We start from the raw sequence: 20797 nt of genomic DNA on the forward strand, positions 1-20797 counted from the left end.
ATTTTTTCAACGGGTAGAACTATACCATATCATATAAAAAAGAATATATATAATTGTTTAGTTAGTTTTGAGTAGTTGTTGCAAGCTTTAATTTTGACTTAAAGTACTTAAGAACAAATTAAACAAAAATGATCTAATTTACGCTAACATAACTTCTATACTACATAAAACGAAAAAGAAAAAAACAATTTACTTTTAACAAGTTTTCGCTCTTAATTTAATTTTTAGTCACAAAAAAATCAATAACCGCTTGCCCACAGTGAAGTATTATGTTAGTGTATCTAGTTCTATCTGTTTTTACACATTTTAATGCACTTTTCATTATTACTGATAAAACATCTTTTCATATGCTTAGTACTTAAAGTTTATTCTTTTAAGTACTATTTTATTAAAGATATGATTTTACGTGGGTTACTCTTAATCTACGCTAACAAAACAATTCTTCAGAACTCAAATAAAAAAAAGTACTGTGCCTTAGTTGAACTGGTACAAATTTATTTGTTAGTGTATATAAAAAGTCTATTAATCTAGTTTCAAGTAAGAATTTAAACTTCTTTCATAACATATGGAAAACTAACTATTATATAAAATATTCCTTACCCTTAAAACAGTTTTCACCCGATGTTAAAACTACTAGAAACCAATTTTAATATTCAAGGATTAAACATCAAATAGAACAAAAGTATTCAGCTAATTTAATAAAGATGTTTTAAGAAACTCTTTAGAAAAATAAATCAGTATCATAGGCGACGAGTAGGGTATTGGAAAAACTATTCAAAAAATTATATTTCTTTAAGAAGAACTTAAAAAGTTTTGTTCAGTAAGTAACCTTCTTGTAGAACTTCAATTTCGATAAAGGATTGGACGTTTTGTTTAAAAATTAGGCGCTTCTTCTCATAGAATTAATCCTTTAAGTGCAATATTTACATAAAGTGGTAAGCATAGAGTTGTATTACTCCATACTTATATTATAGCACTGTTCGGTCTTCATCAATAGCCCAGTCCATGTGATAAACTGCAACCTTTTTAGGACTTACACGGAAGACATTGTCCTTATTTTTGAATTAAGTTTATATAGTTAAACAAGTATTTAAAGTTTTTTAAAAATTTTATCCCTAACCCCCCACCTTACCCAATTATAATGAAAATTAATCAAAAATATTTTTTTAGTTACTAAAATTTTAAAAAGCATGAAAAAAAAAGCTTTTAATTTATTTGACTCAGCAAATACTAAGGAAAACACCTCAAAGTTTCAACAAAACTCGTTTTTTGTCTTTACTAAGCCAGATATGTACTTCAAGTATATTTGTTATTGTAAAACTAAAAGTTATGCGATTTTGTACTGGATGTAGTTTTAATATTTGTTAACTAGTTTTTTTTATTTGATAAATCGAAAAAGTTTAACATTTTCTAAACTATTTTTTTTTTCTAATAAGTTTTGTTCAAAATTTGAATTATTTACGTAAAAGTTTGAGTTGCTGCAGTATAAAGTGTAGAGATATTTAACAGGAATAATAAAGTACTTTTTAAAATTTGTGCTTGCTTATTTTAAATTTTACACTTTGAGAAACTAAAAATTGCTAAAATTTATACTTTAAACTCCTACTAGTTTTCAATTTAATTTTTAAATAAAACTATTTTATTTAATAACAAGGTTTATTTTTATATTTAAAGTCTAATTAGTTCTTAAAATACAATATTTACAAATTTAGCAGTAGTTATATATATATCAATTATAGCTTTCCTTTAAACTCCTACTAAGACTTAAAAAATCACAATAAAGAACTTAAATCAGGTGTATGATAATAACCTATTCAGTTTATATTTAACCGATTTTACTAGCAAAAATAGTTAGTTAGATCTAATTAGTTTATTTAACTTAGAGTTTTATTGTAAAAGTTGTTATTAAGTAGAGATGTCAATATTTTTATTACTATTTTAAAACTTTTAGAACTGTGGTTTAAAGATAAAACGTCAGAAAGACAATTTTATTTCGTTCTAAATTCATAACAACTTATTTTTCAAATGAAAATACAAAATATTAAAGTTTTCTAAAATTACTAAAATAATAGATGTCTGCATAAGTTTTAATAACATTTACTAAAAACAACTGAGTAACTCAAAGATTTTAGTATACAATAAACAAGTAGTAAATTCTTTGTTTGTTGAATGTTGTTGCATGAGATATTAATAAACTAAAAAACATATTACAAGCTATTTTAATGAGTTTTAAAACGTATTATAAACTCATTTCAATGTTAAAAAAGATCTCTAAAGGATTTTATATTAAATAAGTGATGTTTTTTTTTTCGTTTAAAAAAAAAGTAATACTCTAACTAGTTAAATTTGCTATATTCTGTTCTATCAAATTGTGCATAGAAGTATCAATAAATAAGTATTTAGATTTTAGAAAACTATTAAAAAATTAAACAGCTATAAATTACGTTAATGTTAACTAACATAAATAACATTATGATTTTTTTATTATGAAGTCGTTAAAAGTTAAGAACAACAGAAGCAGAATGTTTGTAAATCTTTTTTTACTTAAAAAAGAGTAAAACTAGTTTACTTTGTTAAAAATTGTATTCTTTAACTGTAAAATAGTGTAATTTTGTTTATTCAAAGGTTTCTTATATCCATATGAATAAGAAAAGGCAATTTAAGATTAGTTTTTGTTTAGTATGGTAAGAAAACGATGCAAAACATTTAGTTTTTTGCTGTAAAAGTTGTATAAGCACTCAATCTTGTAAATGTTTGTTGTCATAAGGAGATAATTTAAGAAATGATTAGTATAAAGTTAACTTGCTGAGTTCCAACAATACAAGTTAAGCTTCATATTAAAACTTACTTAGTTAGTTTAAAATAACCGTCGTACAACTCAGTAAGCTAGTATTTTAGAATTGTACGTTATATACAAAAAAAGTATTATGGCCTAAAGGTACATACAGTTAATCACCGTTTTTTTAAAGATAGTACAAAATTAATAAAAGAAAAATATTTAAACAACAATATTTAGCAATTTCATTTTAAGAATTACTAATTAGAAGAAACTGTTTTAAGAACAAAGAAAGTATAACATTACACACAGTTGTGTTAAAACACTTCTGTAGTAGATCTTTTTGCTATTGCATTGTTAAAACTCTTATAATTTATGTATACAATTTTAACTTAGCAACTTATTTTTTAGAATTTTAATCATGGCTTATTCATTTAACTTTTTACTGGTTAAAAACAGTAAAATTCTAACAACTCAGATAAATTTTCTTTTTAAAAGCTTAATTTAAGTTTAATTAATTTCAGCCTAAGACAATAACTCTAAAAAACAGAAAACATTGAAAAAAAAATTTAAGCACTTAAATGAAGTGTTTTGAAAAACTAATACTTATTTTCAAGTGGTTCAAAAAAACTATTTTTAGTTACATTTTAGGGCTAAGTAGAGTTGCTTTTGATCTTTCATTTCTTCCTTTGATATTTTTACTTATTTAAACATCAAAATAAAGTTACACGGTTAGTAGCCTTGAATATTTAAAAACATTTTAGACATAAAAAAATAAAAAAAAATACTTTGATTATAAGTTGTTTACTAATAAAAGTAACTTAACATTCAGACGATTTAAATTCTTGTAAAACTTTCAATATCTTAATAAGCTTTAAAATTTCTTTTAAAAAACAACTTAAATTTAAAAAGCAAACTAAATGCCTATGTACGTCTCTTTAATCAGAATATGATGTTAAAAATCTATCATTATAAAAAACTAATAAAGGCTTGTTACATTTTAAATCGTCAGAATTTAAAAGGCACTGCATCCAAAAAGTATATACTTTTTTTAAGAAAAATAAATTTGTCGTAAATTAATTAAAAACACATATTTCTAATTTTATATATGTTGTACAAAACCTATCATTTTATATTTAGTTCTATAAACAAGAATCTTTTAGCTGTACTACAAAAAATATTTTCACCTTGTTTGTGTTGAATCAATAAAAGTTTTAGAAGAAGCTAAAAATAAGAATATCAAATTATAAGTTTTTGATAAAAATTATTTTTTTTAGAAATATTTCCGTAAACTATTACTGGGTAAAAACTACGCTGTATTTCTTTAAAAATATTTTCTATGTTACTATTTTCATCATATTTATAACAGGAAAACTATTTCAGTTAACTTTTCAGTTTTTACTGTTTTATTCACAGTTAGTTTTCTTAAAATATTTAAACTTTTAAAAATTAGTCAATTAAAGTTTCAATTAAATTCACAGATGTAAAAGCGTATAAATTTAACTTTTATCGGAAGTTTTTAATCAAAAAAGGGCATAAAAATATATACACTAGTATATCAAAAACTTTTAAGCAACTTGTAGTATTTTAATTTGTGTTATAAACGATATGGTTTAAACAGATTTTCAAATTTTTAAGGGGTTATATTTGTAAACCATATCTTTTTTAAATATAAAAAATTTAGGCAATTTCAAAGCTTTAATTCGTAGTACAACTAAATACCTAAAACTTTTCCTTAAAGTCCTAAAAAATAATAATTGTAACAAATAAAATATTTATCTCTAAGTTCATTGAGTTGATAAACCAGTGTTTTACGAAGAGTTCTCATAACGTGCCTTTTCGATAGTTTCAACAATTATAAACACACTAAGAAATAACTAAGTATATAAGTTTAATACTATTGAAGTTTTTGTATATTTTTTAAACAACTACCTATAAAACATAAGTATAGTCAATATAAAGATAACAGGTTTTTAATATAATAATTATCTCTATTTTTTAACTTTTATCATGAAAATCTTTTTGTAATATATGCAAGTTTGTACATATTAAAGCCTGGTTATTTTTATAGTGTATTATAAACGCATTACACAAAAGAAAATAAATCTTGTAGAAAATAGTTTAAGGCAATATATTTTAAAAATGTACATGTTATCAAGATTTTTAAATCACATATCTTATGTAATAATAACATCTTTATAAATCCTTCGAACTTAAATTCCACTGAAAGTTAACAAAATTATACTAAAAAGTAACTTGTTTCATACAAGAAACTGTGTAAGTAAACAACTTTGCTGGAAAAAATGGAGACATATTAAGGTTTCTGATAAAACTACTATATATAGGCAATTGCTCTAATAAAACTTTGTAACTCTTGTTAGAATTTAAACTATCAGATCTAAATAAACAAAAAAAAAACTGTTAATTTTCAATAAAAAATAAATTTAGATTGAAATAAAGGTACAGTAGTACACTTACTATTTCGAAATAAATATGTTAACTCTTTGGTTAATACATAGAAAAAAAACTTTGGTAGAGATAAAATACATAAACTATATACTATTTTGTTTTCAGTACTTATTACAACTAGCTGCTGATCAAAAACAAATTAAAATGATCTAATTTAATGTAAGCTATTTTAATTTAATATTTAGATTTTTAACGGTAATAAAATTTACATCTTCTTATAATTAAACAAGTGGTATTGTATAGGATTTATTTAATACAGATTTTCATACAAAGTAAAAAAATATACTAATTAGTAAACAAAAAAACTTAAAAGGGAATAAAAACAAATATTTTTAGCAGAATTATTTATTTGGTAAACATTAATATATTTTAAATTGTATCGTAAAATCTATAATTAAAGTAATAAAAACAAAAATATATATTTGGTAAAAAACTATAAAATAGTAAAACTTTTATTTGACCTTACACAATGATTCACCACTTCAATAGAAAAGTCAGCTTGACAGATATAAAATTATTACACAACACAATGTTTATTGCACCACATTACTTGAATAAAAAGTTTGACTTTCATTTTTTGCATAAATTACTTGAATCTCGTAATAAAATATGATAAAGCGGTAAACAAATAGTTTTAATTTGGCAAACTGTTATTAATTTTTGTACTAAAAAATCAAACTAAGTTAAATAAAGCTTTTTGTACCATTTTAGTAGCTGTTCAAAATAAAAACAAGTTGATTGCTGTTGGTTGAAGATAAGGTTTTTTTGAAGAAGTAGTACGAAGTTGTTTACAAAACTTATGAACACACATATTAATTACCTTTAATGTCATCTTGGAACGGAGGATACTCGTATTTAAAAGTTATCTGCAAGAGAGATCAAGTTAGAATAATACAACACTTTTAAAATTGAATAACTATACCGTAAACATTTATCTGCAATACTAATAACTTTATTTTACATAAGTTAAAAAGTAGAACCTTTTAGAAATATAAAATAAAATATGTATTAATTATTTTGAAGTTAGATTCAAGTTTTGTATATTACTAAAAATAGTTAAGTCGTAGAGATACCCTTTTTTGTTATTACTTCAATATAAAAACTATTTAAGAGCATAGAACTTACTGTAATAAGTTTAGTGTTAAATAAATTATAAATTAAATTTTTTTCAATTATTTTACTTTTACTACGACATTTTTTCTGATGTTTAATATTGTATTGCTAATAATAGTGCACAGAACTAGTATGCAACAAATAAATTTAAATACTTTTTGATTAGTATATTATTATTAGGCAGTAAGTTATGATTTTATATTAAATTACAAAATTTATCTGTCATAAGCTACTAATAATTTCCTTAAATATTTTAATTTAAACTGGACATTTAATACTAAATTGCTTTAAATTTTGGTACAAACTGTTGCAAAACCTTTAAACAATTTAGAGATAAACTGCAAAATCAATAAAACGAACTCACATTTCCGCCCATTTCAACGGTGAGATTCTCCTTGTCAATTATCTTGGCCAGATCGGCTTTCTTCGAAACGACTTGAGTGACTTCCTGCTGTTCCTTAGACATCAGCTTGCTCACAAGCTTCCAAAATGCCACTAGCAGTGTTGGCAGATTGTAGATGACAATTCGTTCTGTGAATGAATAAGTTGTTAGATAAACAAACGCTTTGATATGTTTGTGAATTATTCACAGATGTTGTGTTTGATGTAAATTTTTACCATCTGAGCTTTGCTTGCAGTAAACATTTGAGTCTCCACAATAAGATTCAATGATGAATACAGAGTTTTACCACTACAATGTTGGAATAAAAAAGTATATAAGCTCATACATAAAAAGTTTATGCGCTAAAAAAGTAAGAACAACAAAGTAGTTCAATATGAACCAAAGTACTTTTGTTGAATAATCCATGTATTGTACATACAAATTTATTTTTATTAAAAACATAATTTTACTTTAAGTAATTTAAAGTTAACAACTTTCATCACAACTGTTACAGTAACATCTTTTAATTATTAAAAACAGAATAATAAACATCAAAATCAGCTAAATAGATATTCAAACTTTATGACAAGCCTAATATTATTAAAACAAACAATGTAGCTAAAATTTAATTGTGTACAAAAATTACTTTAAACTTTTTGCAGACCAAAAAAGTTAAACAAACAGGTAAACAATCATTAAACATTTGTATACGTTAGATAAAAGTATTTAAACAAATAAAAAATATAGCAACAAGCAATTTACTTATGGCAAGTATTTTAAAGTTCTATCTGTGATAGTTGCAGGGTTGCCAGTCGTTTTTTCAAATTTTTTTCCAGGTTTCAAAATTTCTTCCAGCTTTTTAAAAGTACACATTTTTGGGTCTATTTTTAGTTTTAAGTTAAGTTTAAGGTAAGAAATTGTGTTAAATAATGTAAAACATTAAAAAGATACTGTAAAGCTATTTTAAATTTTCTTTTATTAAAAAATAATTTTAATAATAATATATTTTTTTTATATGATAGATTTTTTGAGTCAAATCGAAATTTTACTACTGAACATGTGAAAATTATTAAAGTTCCAGGTTTTTCTAGGCTTATTTTTGCTTAAATTGTCAAATTCTAGGTTTTTCCAGGTAAAGTGGCAACCCTGTAGTTGTGTTAGATTTTTTTTGCACATATACCGCATGCTACTTCGCTTATCATCAAAGGGTTTTAAAAATGTAATAAACGTCTTTAAAAAATATTTAATGATGATTAGGCTACTCTTACAGTTTTTTTACTAGAAACAATTAATAAGGTTAGATATATAACTAGAAAAAACATGTATGTAGTTTAAAGCTCTCTGTATTTATTATAAATGTTTAACTTTACAATATACTTTTTTTCTAAATAAAGTTTGTAATTAATATTATATACAATACCTTTGGTAAAGATTTATTTATCGTTTTTATAAGTACAACTCATTCTTTATTTTAAGTAAAACTTTATGTATAACTTTAAAATGTAATATTGGACAATCAAATATTTCAAAATTAGATTAAAAACAGCTTTGAAAAGTTACCATAGTTAGTAATGAACGAAAACAGTGTTATTTTAGATAGATATCCTTGGTCAAACTATTACAGATACAGAAAGATTTAATATGATACTTGAATTACATAAAAAATGCAATATATAATAGTTTTAAATTAGGTGAATAAAACAAAAGTTTTAATTTTAAATGACCTTGAGTTACTTGAACTTTTAGAACAAACAACAGCAATAAAACTACAGGTTAAAGTACAAAAAGTCACAAACATTACAAACTGTAAACAAACATATGCTAATTAATGCAAAACAAACAACATAAATCAGAAGAATTCAAATTTGTTCACGTATTTCGTTCTTCAAATAAACATACCGCCAAACAAAATTGTGTAATTTTTAAAACCTTTTTGTACGAACCAATACAAAGCCTTATACTTTATGTAAATATAAAATAGCTAAACTTATTTCTTTTTAGCTCTATATATTAATACATTACACGGTTTTCTGAAAAGTACTTATGTAAGTTTTAGTCTACACGTTGTAGTATAAAAAGAAACACAAAAATTCCCAAAATTCTACAAAAGCTTTTTAAGCTTTAAATCCATAACTTGAAAAGTAAAGCTTAATTTTATTTCTGGCGGAAATATTATGTTTTAATAAAACTTTTGAAAAGCAAAAAAGCTTAAATACTTTAAAGTTAAACCTTGAAGCGTTAAATTCAAAAAAAAAACACTCTGAGTCTTTAAGTTTTATGAAATTAAACTATATCTTAATTATAAAACCTTATAGCTCAAACTTGTATCTTAACAACTTTTTATATACTTTTAGTAGTATCAACGAAGCTAATTAATTATAATACAAGTAAATTTATGCTGTTTTGACAACATTCCTAAAAATTAATACTTTATCAAATTTTTTAAGCAATGTACTATTCAAACTTTGACAACTATTTTTTTAGTGAGCTTATAGTGCTTCAATAGTATTTTTTTGAACTTTATCATTTAAAGTATGAAAAGTAATCAAACTATTAGTGTTGTTTAGATAAATTTATCGTAAAATAGTTTCAGTTTTTCTGTTATAAATTCAATCATCTTTACATTTCATAAAGTGCCTTGAAATATTTTTGCGTTACAAAAATGAGTTAAGATGTAAATTGAAACTTACTCATGATGGCAGGAAAGTAAGAGGCACAGCACTCGATGATGAACTGAGAGAAGCCCATGTCAGCCTGGGACACCCTCGTGCCACTCACGTCCATCAGTATCGTGATCTTCTCGCCCGGTTCTGCCCTCTGAATCCTTTCGAACCAGAACACCAGCAGCTTCATGTTTTCTTCCCTCTCTTTTTTCTCAAATTTGCCAGTTTGCACATGCACTGAAGTACAAGTTTGTTCATTAAAAAAGTAAAGTTTTATTTAGATGGTGTACAAACTTTATCAAAATGATCCAAGAAATAAAATTTTAGATAAGTATCAAATAAAAACAATGTTAAAAAAACTCACAAACTCTCGATCCGTCAGTTGCACGGCCTAACACAAAGATTAACCCCTTGTTCAAACGCTCGTCTAAACTTTCCTTAGTAAGATCTGATTGGATAGTGTTTTAATTATAAATCAACTCAAAAGCACGTGCTAACCAAGGGATAATTTTAAGAGTGCCAAAAATTTTGTTAAGATAAAATATAAAAACTTTTACCTTTAAATTAGTGTTTAAAACATAAAAATGTTATTAGTTAATTATTTTCTAAGTCATAAAAACAACAGTAGTGTATAAAACTTAAAACATATTTTAAAAAAGTACTTTCTTAATTTTTAAACTTTGTTTACCTTTAACTCCAAAAGACTTTCTCCATTTCAATGACTTCACTACCATATTTCCAGCATCTTTAATGGTTTTGTTCCACTCAAGAAAAAATCCAACGTATTTATCATCATTCTCCAGTCTTTGCACATCTGAACTTTCAACATCAGATGCTAGTTCTAAAACAATTTTATAGCACTAATTTGATTGTATATTTTTAACCAAAAAAAAAAATTACCAAAAGGCTAGTGGTCAAGTTTGTTCTTTAACTTTCTTAAATTTTTTTCTTAAATTTCTAGTGTTGGAGTTTTCTATTATAAAACAAAAGTTTTGAATAATAAAAAACGGATAATTTTTAACTTTTTTTTAATCACAAATAAAATTCTTTGATAGAACGATTTAGTTTAATGTATAGATTTAGTGTTAAAACTTTGATGAGATTTCTTAGTATCTAAGAAGATAAATTTTTAGTGAAAATGATTTTATTTTATTTTCAGCTTGCACGTTACATAAGTTAACTAATAAACTCACAAAAAAAGATTCTTTAAACTCAAAAGTTACTTCCTGTTTTTTATTTAGATAAACTTGCTAAAAAAAGGTAGAAGCTCTATTGTAAAGGTTGCCAAGTTTATACTTGGTAAGCTAGATTTACAAAAAATCTTTAGGGATGAAAATTTATTAGTAAAAAGTCTTTGGACTACTTAATTTTGAAAAGTGATAAAAAACTTTTTAAAACAAAACTTACTGAAATTATTGTTTAATAAGTATCAATGTGTACAGATAATATCACTGAGAGTTTATTTTATAAGGGTTTTTGTAAAAAAGGTCAACAATATATTTTTTGCCAAATTGTTTTCAAGCTCAAAATGCGTCACAAGCTAGAGATTTCTTCTTAGTGACTGTACTGCGTACATTAACCAACATTATACTCTATGGCCTAAATTACTAGTTGAAACATATAACGCAAATTGTCGAATATAGTTTAAGCAATGAAACATATAACTATACAACAAATACTTAAATTGAATAAAACATTTATTATTAACGCTTTATTATTGAAAAAAATTATTATTTTTAATTTCATACTATTATTATTATTATTTTAATTATTATTATTATTATTATACTGAACAGCTTTTTTCCGGTGCATAACTTATTTAAAATATATAGCAGAATACATTTGATTTTCTTTCAATTTATTTTAGTACTTTCGTAGTAAGGCTCATCAGAAATAGTTTCTTACTGAATTGGAATAAATAAAAATTGAAATAAAATCATACTGAAGTTTAAAGTTATAAAATGACTTAATACAGGGTTGCCACTCTTTGAGCCAAAAAATCTTCCCTGAGTGACCAAAAATTTCCCTGAGTAACCTTAAATTTCCCTGAGTTTCCCTGAGTATTTTTCAAATCTTAAAAAAAAAAATTTCTCTTCTAACACAAGTTATTAATACCTCATTCTAATTTTTCTTCTTTAATAATAAAAGGAAGGTTGTATGTGTATGCTTCTGCATTAAATTTATGAAAAAAAATGTTTTCAAAAACTCAATCTTGAAAGGTTTAAACCAATTAAAAATTAAAAACTAAATTTTTGCACAACTTTGTGTAAACTTGTTAGTTAACTTTCTACATAAAAGAATAAAGTTTAATTTGTTTACATTTTGATTGACAAAATTTAATTATACTATAATAATAATTTCACATGAAGAACTCACTTAAATGCATACATATAATAATGAATAGTTAACAACAACTTTCATTTCTCTAAACTGTTTGATTATACTTAAGTAAATATAAATTTAAAACTTAAAAAAACTACAATGTTAATACTAAGAATATTAAAGAACTAGCCGTAAGGCTAAAAAAATTCTAAATAACCACTTAAATAATAAAAATTACTGCTTTTGAACAAAATATTGAAACTGGATTAACTAAACCTCATTCTAGATCTAGAAAAAAAATTCCCTGAGATTTTCAAAAACTTCCCTGAAATTTAGAGAAAAAATCAAAACTTCCTTGAGTTTCCCTGAGTTAAAAGAAAAATGCCAAAATTCCCTGAGTTTCCCTGAGATTTTCTACAGTTTGAAAATTCCCTGAGATTCCATGAGTTCCCTGAGTGTGTGGCAACCCTGTTAATAATCAAATGTTAAAAATAAAATAAGTGCTTATGCTAAATTTCTGATGAGCCTTACTACAAAAGTACTAAAATAAATTTAAAGAAAGTGAAATGTATTCTGCTATATATTTTAAATGTATTGTTATACTATTTATTATTATTATGGCTAAACTAATGATACTTTAAATATTTCTAATTAAGTTAAAATAGTAACTTGTTTTGTAACAAATTATAATTTACTATTAAAAATTTTTTCAGACTTATAGCATATAGTAATTGATATAGATTAATTTTGGCAGCTGCTTTTAGGCTGTTTAAAACATGTCAAAGTATTAAAGATAAGTAGTGTTAAACTAAAAAAAATATAGTTCATTCTTAAACAATTAATAAATGAATATTAGAACTGTCTTATGTAATCTAGAGAGGTAAAACAAAACTAACAGGTAAAGTTTTTAGACTACCAGGGTTAAACAAAATTAATTTCATAATCACCTCTTAAGAAAATTTTTTCAGAATTTTTTTTTTTACTTAAAAAATTAAAATTTTATGACAAAAAAACCAAAAAAAAACTGTATTTTTTTGTGTTATTTTATAAGTTTTAAATTATTATTTTTTAATTTTGTTCTAACGAAATTTTCTAAGTATTGCAAGGAACAATTCCTGAAAGTTTGAAGTTATATCAAAAAGTGTAGGATAAAATAGATTTTTAGTGAAATAGTCTATTTTCACCGTTTTAGTTTGCGCCTCCCATAAGGAACCTATTGTTGCCTACGACTTTGACCTGCTATATCTCAAAAATTATTTTGAACTTTCAAAATCTGTAAAAAGCAACTGGTAGCTTGGTTTAAATTCAATAAAATAAAACAGCAAAAAAAAGTGATTTACCTCCCCACTCCTATGCCGTTAAATGAAAAGTATTTTTAGAATATGCAAAAAATATTGATCTGAAGACTTGTTTATAAGTTACTACTCAGATTTAAATAAAATAAAAATTAGTTTTAATGAGTAAAAAAGACAAATTATAAATATTTCTAAAAGAAATAAAAAGTCAAAAATACTACTGTCTAAAATACTTCCTAAATTAAATTGCTTTTATAGTTTTTTTAAGTTGCAAGTGTTTTGCTTGATCTTACATAAATAGATAGTAGCATACAATAAAAATAAATATTATTTAGTTCAATTCAGTTTATAAACTATTATAAGTTGAAAGAGTTTAAAAGTTGAGAAAAGTTTTAGGCCATAGGGGGAGTTAAACACTTTTTTTTCCAAAAATTAACTTTGGCTTTTATATGAAAGCTTTAATTACAAACTATAAGACAGTTTTCATAGAATTCAAAAATGTAATTTAACTTTTGGGATATTAAATTTTTGTAAAAAGTTTCTGATACAAATGTATGGACCACAAACTATTCAGGGTCAATTTTCTTGAAAATTTTAAAAATTCACTAAAAATCTATCTCCTGCTTCATTTTTTAATCAATGTTCTTCACATATTTAGGAAATGTTCCTGACATTATAAAAAAAAAAGTTATTTATGAGTTTTGATAATTTAAAAAATTAAAAATTTTATGACAAAAGTAAAAAAAAAGTCCTAAAAAAAAAAATATATATGTAAAAATTTTTAAATTCAAAAGTAACATTTTTTTGTTATTTTATAAAGAGTAGACTGTGAAAGTTTGAAGAAGATTGCTTAAAAAAGTAGGAGATAGATTTTAAACAAAATAGTCTTTTTGCGCTGTTTTAGTTTTCCCTTCCTTTAGGGGACCTATTATGCGGCTTGTCTTTGGCTGGTCATATCTCAAAAAGTAATTTGATTTTTTTAAAACCATAAAAAGCATCTTAAAGCTTAGAAAAATTCTATAAAATAAAATGATTTTGTAAAAAACATGGCTTACCCCCCCCCCCCCTATTGCCTTAAATTTCAGAAGTAGTGATACTAAGTTATGAATAGAAACATGTTTTGCAAAAAATACCTTTCAGCTTAGGAGCTACTTCGTCTCTAAGGGCTTGAATGTTTTCTTTATTTATTTCCATATTGTTCATACTTAATTTTAACAGGCTAAAACTAAAATAATGTTTAGTTAACATTTAGTTGTGCTTCATAATTCTTTAATTCATAAATTTTACAAAAAAAAAATTTTAATATAAAATTTCAAAACACTTCCTCTAATACTTAGTTTTAAAAGTGTTTGTCATAAATAGCACAAATAAATGATCTAGCATTAAATTGTAAAACCTACTACTAATAAAACATTTTTTTTATGTTTCATTAAAAGTATAATATTCAACAAAGGTTAAAAAAAAACTAATTTACTTTCAAGATTTTTAAAATATCTGGCTCCAAATCAACAGGAGGAGTAGAACAGGGATATCTTTTAAAAGGAACTCCCTTTTTGTCTACCAAATACTTTACAAAATTCCAATTAGGCGAGGAATAAAGTAAACTACAAGTGTTTGGATGATGTGACAAAAAGTTGAACAAAGGTATTTGGTTTTCACCTACCACTTGGCACTTATCAAATAACTCAATCATTGGTGCTTTTTGTTTGATAAAAGCAAAAATTGTGTCTATTTCACCTGTTTCTTGTTGGCCAAATTGGTTACAAGGAAAAGCAAGAACTCTTAGTCCAAGGTGGTAGTATTTGTTTAATAAATATTCAAACTGCTTGTAATTCAAATCAGTATACTGTCAGTCTGAAGCAACATTTACTATAATTGTCACCAAATCTTGATACTTTTTCAAACTAACAATTTTTCCACTAACTCCAGTAACATTGAATTTAAACAAATTACCATGAATACTGCTGCACTTTAGTTTAGTGAAGTAGCTAAACAAAAAGGTACCAAGTAGGAATGTTAACGATACTAAAAAAGTCTTATGACCTAATTGTTCTAATACTGGCATCTTTAAAAATCTGTAAAAAAAATATTGCTAACTATTTTCTTAACTTAAGTATTAAATTAAAAACAACTTAAAACTATAAGTATATATTATTTCTCTCTGATAACTAGTGACTACCTAACTAAGTTTTTATTTTATTAATAATTCAATGTTCCCTAATACATATAATGCTACATAATATACTAAAATCTCAAGGATTTCCAGTGAAAACTTCTTGTTTTGCAAAACTATTTCTCATCTAAGTTTAAAATTTTCCTTGTACAACTTTAGAAATCTTTGACTAACAAACTTGGAACGAATACTAAAGCTAGTTTTAACACAAATTTTGAATTGCTCTTTTTAATTTTACTGTTTTTTTTTGTATAACATACAAAGTTTAGAACTTTAAACGTTTTCTTAAAACTGATCATGTATTTTTTAAAAGTTAATTTCTTTTAAAACACACAAAATCTAAAAACATTTTAAATCACATTAGATTTTCATTACCAGTATTAACAGTGTTTTATCATATAAAGATATTTTAATACTATTAAAGCTGAAATGTTTAACTTTCACTACAAGTTAAATATAATTCAAAATGTCATTTCATTCTTTAGTTTTTATGGAATATTTAAGATTGAGAACTTGAGAGAGTTATTTTTTACTTAAGTATAACAAAAAAATATAACAAAACACAAAACCAAGATTTTAAGACTAAGAAAAAACTAAGGATGTGTAATTTTACTAAACTCATTTTTAAACATTTTTTGTACTATATTTTTACAAATTTCTCTAAATAGGCTTAAAACTTACATTTTGATAAAAATTAAAACAGAGTAAATACACTTTTGAAATTAACTAAGGGCATAGGGGATATAATAATTTTTCATATGTTGATTTTTAACTAAGCTAACATTTGCTTTTTACCGTGTCTTATAATGAAAGATAGTTTTTTTACATAAGAGGGGTCAAAACTGGACAGTTCAATTGGATCATTATGGAAAGGTCAAGTTATAAAAAATATTTTGTAAAAAATGTAGTTTTAAGCAACGTTTCTCAAAATTAATGAGTATAATAATAAATTGTACATCGTATTTTAGGATTTTGAAAGCTTTATGTACAAATATATTTAGAAAAAAAATATTATTTATAATGGTTACAATACAATTTTTTCATATTATGCAAGGAAAACGTCCTGAAAAATTGAGGTAAATAGTTTAAAAAATTAAGATAAATTTTTTGTGTCGTATTATAATTTTCTGAGTAATTTGACAATGAAAATTGTTTCTGTCTACACACTTTTATTGAAAATTTTTTACAAAAATCACTATATTCAAAAAGATTATTAAAATTTTCACATTTTATAAAAACTGACTTATACATAAAGTTTATGCTTTTTAATGTCAATAAATACCTTTAAAATGCCCTTTACCCCCTATGGTCTTAATATCATTTTTATTTATTCAAGAGCTTTTATAAAAAGTAGTAATAATAACAAAAATCACTAATACTTGTTACTTTTCAAGGGATTTTATAAACTTTGTTGGTACATAGAAGTAAAAAAAAACATAATAAGCAGCATAGGCTATCTTAATAACATGTATCTCTCATACTAAAGGGTTTTATTTTTGCAGTTTAACATAACTACATAAGTAACATAAAATATAATTGTAAAAAGTAAAATCTAAATAGACTTCTCTAGCCTCACAACGCATTAGCTTTGGTTAAAACAATTCTATATTTAATACTTATGATTCACAGTTTGACATCAATTTTATCAAAGAAAAACTAACTTTCACAGGGTTGCCAAAGGTTTTAAAAAATTTTTTCTAGATTTTTGAATTTCTTCCTGGTTTTTGAAATTCTAAGTTTTTTTTTTTTTTTGGTAGAAAATTAAATTTAAGGTAATAAAAAAAACTATCTTAAATACTAGAAAAAATTAAAAAATACTGAAATTTTGCTTTAAATGAGCTTTAAAATAACAAAAAGTCTAAATAATAAAAAAAAACTGTATACATAAGATTTTTTGTATTTTTTAGAATTTCATTATTTACTAGTAAAAATTGTTTAAAATTCTAGGTTTTTCCAGGATTTCAAATTTTTTGGCAACTCTATTATATTTATGCTACATTTTATTTTTTATATTTTTTAACGAGATGAATTAAACTTTAATTTAATTTAAAGTGCTTCATTAACATTTCATAATTTTTTTTGCTAAAATTTAAACTCCTACACAGTTAGTTATTTTTAAATTCTAAACACTAAGTCACAGAAACTTAAAAACATTTTTAATTTTATAATAATCCTATTTAGTTTAGCATGAACTATCATTAAAACTAAAACAAATATATATTTTTTTACTTCTGTTTTGTATGCTTTCAGTATTATTTTTTAACTTTTACTAGCTGAGGAGCCCAAAAATAAACAAAAAGATTGTTTTGTTTTTGCTTTCTGTAACAATTTTTTATACAAAAATTTCACTCGGTGGGCTTTGTGTGGATTCTCAGTGTACAAACTAAAAACTTATTGAGTAGCATAAATTTCATTTTACATATACACATATATGTTTTTGGTAAAGAAACATCAGATAACACACTCTCCCATTTGCAACAATAAACATTTTTTGAAGGTCAAGTGAGTGAGTTTATATATATAGTATATACAAATTGTATATATACATATTGTATTAATAAAACACAACATTTTACAAATACAATTGTTTCACTATTTTGTTAAACAGAACAGATCTTCAGTTTGTTTATTGTGATAATATTTTAAAACAAAAGTCAAAGTGTACATAATTATACATATTGTATATACAACTCAAAATTTTTAAATAGTTGGTGTATAGCTTGTTGACAGAAAGGTTATTCTTTAAAACAGATCCATTAGCCACATTTAAAATTGTTTATATTTTGTTCCAAAAACTATTTGTTGTTTTAATTTAAAAAAACTTCATGATAACTTTACTACTCTTAAAGCAGTTTATTTCAATGGATTTTAAACTTTGAGTTGCCTGCATGCAATCTTGCAAAAATGCTACAAATTCAAACTTAAGAAACCCCTTAAACAATATGGTCGTTTTTTCACTGGACAAAATCCGACTGGAAAAAATTTTAAGCTCGATATTCGGCAAAAAACCAAAGAAGTTAAAACAAACTAAACTGGACGAATTTAAACTGGACAAAATCCGACAGGACAAGTTTAAACTGGACAAAAAAAACTTTGTAAAATTAAAAGAGATAATAAATAAAGAGGAAAAAATTGTTTAATAAAAATTTCAACTTTGTATATTTATGATATACATAAGTGATATGATTAATATTAAATTTAAAAATTATAATAGAATATAATTTAAAAATACATAAGTTGAATTTAATTGTAAAAATGCAATAAAAAAAAAGTAACAAAACATTTTTTTTTCTCAAATACAAAACTTTAGTAAACCTTTCGTACAAAAAAAAAAGCTGCTTAGCTACCGCTTATCTAAAAAAAATAAACCCTAGCTATATGTTTTAATATCATCAGTAGTTATCCTCATTCCTCATAGATAATTAGAGAGAAGGATTAAAAAAGAAATAATAATAGAAAAGAAAGTACAATTTAATAAAAATTTAACTTTTTATATATTATTCTTCTTAAAAATTTTTGAAAAAATATGTAAGTTAAACTTAATCTTAAAATAACTATAAAAAAAAATTAAATAAATTTTTTTTTTCTCAAATAGAATGTTTTAGTTAACCTTTTGTACAAAAAAAGAAGCTATTTCTGCTTAGCTACCGCTCATCTTATTTAATAATCCCTAGCAATACTTTTTAATATCATCAGTACTCAGTAGTTATCCAGATAGAAAATTAAAGAAAAAGTATATCATCAAAATGTTTCAAACTTTGAAATAGTGATCATTTTCTGATTATCTACCGCTGATTTTAATAAACAAACCCTAGATTTCATTTTTTTATTACTAATGGTCAAAATTTGGCACAAAAACACTAGTAACACTGCTATAAACACTAGTGCAGTTGCTTTTTCAAAAAACACAGTTTGGCTCATAGATGATTAGAGAAAAAGTACTTCATCAAACTAATTCAAACTTTCTAATTGTGTTTATTAGTTGCTTAGCTACCGCTGATTTTTTTTTACTTTATCGGATTGTATGATTTTTTTATTATTTTTTTTAAACATACATTATTATGCTAAGCAAGAAGATGTATGTTTTAATTGATGCTGTTAGTTTCACCGTATGTACGGCTACTCCACCAGTACGCCACGATGAGGCCAGCATCATGTACTGGGTTGACTTTTTTATAGTGGAGTATCACTTAAAATAACATAAGTCCTATAATCCACTTGTATTTGTTCAAATACACAATCCACACTCATAGTTTTTACCTTGAGTGCAATCTTTAAAGCAGGGAAGATGAAAATAACTTTCGCATTTTCCACAACCATACTAAAAATTTATATTTGTCATAAATATAAATAATAATATTATAAAACAAAGTATTAGTTTAGTAAATTATTATATAACAAAGCAACTATACTAGTGTTTTTATGCCAAACTTTGACCATTGATAACTCAAAAATTATAAAATTTAAAGTTAATTTTCAAAAAATCAGCGGTAGCCGAGCAATTAATAAACACAATTACAAAGTTTGAATTAGTTTGATTAAATATTTTTTCTTTAATAATCTTTTAGCCAAACTGTGTTTTCCAAAAAAGCACCTATAGTAGTGTTTTTATGATAAACTTTGACCATTGATAACTAAAAAATATTAAAGCTAAAGTTTATTTTTCTTAAAATCAGCGGTAGCTAAGCAATTAATAAACACAATTACAAAGATTCAAGAAGTTTAATAAAGTACTTTTTCTTTAACTATCTATTAGGCTAACTTTTCCGAAAAAGCAACTATACTAGTGTTTTATGTCAAACTTTGACCATTGATAACTCAAAAAATATGAATGCTAATTTTTTTTCAAATCAGCGGTAGCTAAGCAATTAATAAACACAATTAAAAAGTTTAAATTAGTTTGATGAAGTACTTTTTCTCTAATCATCTATGAGCCAAACTGTGTTTTTCGAAAAAGCAACTACACTAGTGTTTATAGCAGTGTTACTAGTGTTTTTGTGCCAAACTTTGACCATTAGTAATAAAAAAATGAAATCTAGGGTTTGTTTATAAAATTAGCGGTAGATAATCAGAAAATGATCACTATTTCAAAGTTTGAAACATTTTGATGATATACTTTTTCTTTAATTTTCTATCTGGATAACTACTGAGTACTGATGATATTAAAAAATATTGCAAGGGATTATTAAATAAGATGAGCGGTAGCTAAGCAGATTTTTTTTGTACGAAAGGTTTACTAAAGTTTTGTATATGAGAAAAAATTAAGTTTTTTCAATTTTTTTTTATTGCAATTTTACAATTAAATTCAATTTATGTATTTTTAAATTTAATGTTAATCATATTATATCAAAAATATACAAAGCTAAAAATTTATTAAACAATTTTTTCTTTTTATTTATTATCTCTCTTAATTTTACAAAGTTTTTTTTGTCCAGTTTAAACTTGTCCTGTCGGATTTTGTCCAGTTTAAAACCGTCCAATTTAGTTAGTTTTAACTTCTTTGGTTTTTTGCCGAATATCGAGCTGAAAATTTTGTCCGTTTGGATTCTGTCCAGTGAAAAAACGGCCATCTTAAACAATAAACTTAATGCTTAAAAAGTGAGA

At 24.1% G+C, this 20797-nt stretch overlaps 1 protein-coding gene across 1 annotated transcript; it reads right to left on the reverse strand.

Annotated features, from left to right (window-relative positions):
• Window positions 1-5711: 5711 nt before the first annotated feature.
• On the reverse strand, window positions 5712-14241 carry LOC145844531 (motile sperm domain-containing protein 2-like). The gene is made up of 6 exons (XM_082951930.1): window positions 14154-14241; window positions 10092-10244; window positions 9768-9851; window positions 9431-9640; window positions 6723-6889; window positions 5712-6111 (listed from the first exon to the last, which is right to left on the reverse strand). Exons 1-6 carry the CDS (start codon window positions 14221-14223, stop codon window positions 6058-6060), a joined length of 738 nt encoding a protein of 245 aa, XP_082808056.1. The 5' UTR covers window positions 14224-14241; the 3' UTR covers window positions 5712-6057.
• Window positions 14242-20797: the final 6556 nt, after the last annotated feature.

This window comes from Thalia democratica, chromosome 9, assembly GCF_965202585.1.
Source record: "Thalia democratica chromosome 9, ktThaDemo2.hap1.1, whole genome shotgun sequence".
NCBI classification, from domain to species: Eukaryota; Metazoa; Chordata; class Thaliacea; order Salpida; family Salpidae; genus Thalia; species Thalia democratica.

Bases quoted from the DNA above. Each gene is read 5' to 3' on its own strand.
- LOC145844531 (XM_082951930.1), bottom strand. From the start codon at position 14,223: ATGAACAATATGGAAATAAATAAAGAAAACATTCAAGCCCTTAGAGAC. The intron at 6,890-9,430 runs GTAAGTTTCAAT...ATTCATTCACAG, and splicing joins TTACTTTCCTGCCATCATGA to AACGAATTGTCATCTACAAT. The intron at 6,112-6,722 runs GTGAGTTCGTTT...TCTCTCTTGCAG, and splicing joins CCGTTGAAATGGGCGGAAAT to ATAACTTTTAAATACGAGTA.